At 52.7% G+C, this 769-nt stretch overlaps 1 protein-coding gene across 1 annotated transcript; it reads right to left on the bottom strand.

The window, feature by feature from the left end:
- Positions 1–237: 237 nt before the first annotated feature.
- On the bottom strand, positions 238–702 carry LOC138350581 (secreted protein C-like). The gene has a single exon (XM_069301600.1). It carries the CDS (start codon positions 700–702, stop codon positions 238–240), a length of 465 nt encoding a protein of 154 aa, XP_069157701.1.
- Positions 703–769: the final 67 nt, after the last annotated feature.

Below are 769 nucleotides of genomic sequence, written 5' to 3'. Positions count from 1 at the left end.
CCACCGGAGGCGTCACCTGATTCACTCCAAGACTTTAAGCTGGAGGTAGTACCTGAGCTGCTACATTTACCCCCACCGGAGGCGTCACCTGATTCACTCCAAGACTTTAAGCTGGAGGTAGTACCTGAACTGTTGCATTTACCCCCACCGGAGGCGTCACCTGATTCACTCCAAGACTTTAAGCTGGAGGTAGTACCTGAGCTGTTCCATTTACCCCCACCGGAGGCGTCACCTGATTCACTCCAAGACTTTAAGCTGGAGGTAGTACCTGAGGTTGCATTTACCCCCACCGGAGGCGTCACCTGATTCACTCCAAGACTTTAAGCTGGAGGTAGTACCTGAACTGTTACATTTACCCCCACCGGAGGCGTCACCTGATTCACTCCAAGACTTTAAGCTGGAGGTAGTACCTGAACTGTTCCATTTACCCCCACCGGAGGCGACACCTGATTCACTCCAAGACTTTAAGCTGGAGGTAGTACCTGAGGTGTTGCATTTACCCCCACCGGAGGCGTCACCTGATTCACTCCAAGACTTTAAGCTGGAGGTAGTACCTGAGCTGTTCCATTTACCCCCACCGGAGGCGACACCTGATTCACTCCAAGACTTTAAGCTGGAGGTAGTACCTGAGGTGTTGCATTTACCCCCACCGGAGGCGTCACCTGATTCACTCCAAGACTTTAAGCTGGAGGTAGAATCCATGATCAAGGCCTGACAGCTGAGTGGGCAGCGCTCAGGATTCGTTGTCCTGAGGTTCCGGGTTCGAATC

The sequence above is a fragment of the Procambarus clarkii genome, chromosome 46 (assembly GCF_040958095.1).
Source record: "Procambarus clarkii isolate CNS0578487 chromosome 46, FALCON_Pclarkii_2.0, whole genome shotgun sequence".
In the NCBI taxonomy this organism is placed as follows: Eukaryota; Metazoa; Arthropoda; class Malacostraca; order Decapoda; family Cambaridae; genus Procambarus; species Procambarus clarkii.
Note: the sequence above shows the minus strand (reverse complement) of the source record. Positions and strands in the feature narration are given on the sequence as shown.

Bases quoted from the DNA above. Each gene is read 5' to 3' on its own strand.
- LOC138350581 (XM_069301600.1), bottom strand. From the start codon at position 702: ATGGATTCTACCTCCAGCTTAAAGTCTTGGAGTGAATCAGGTGACGCC.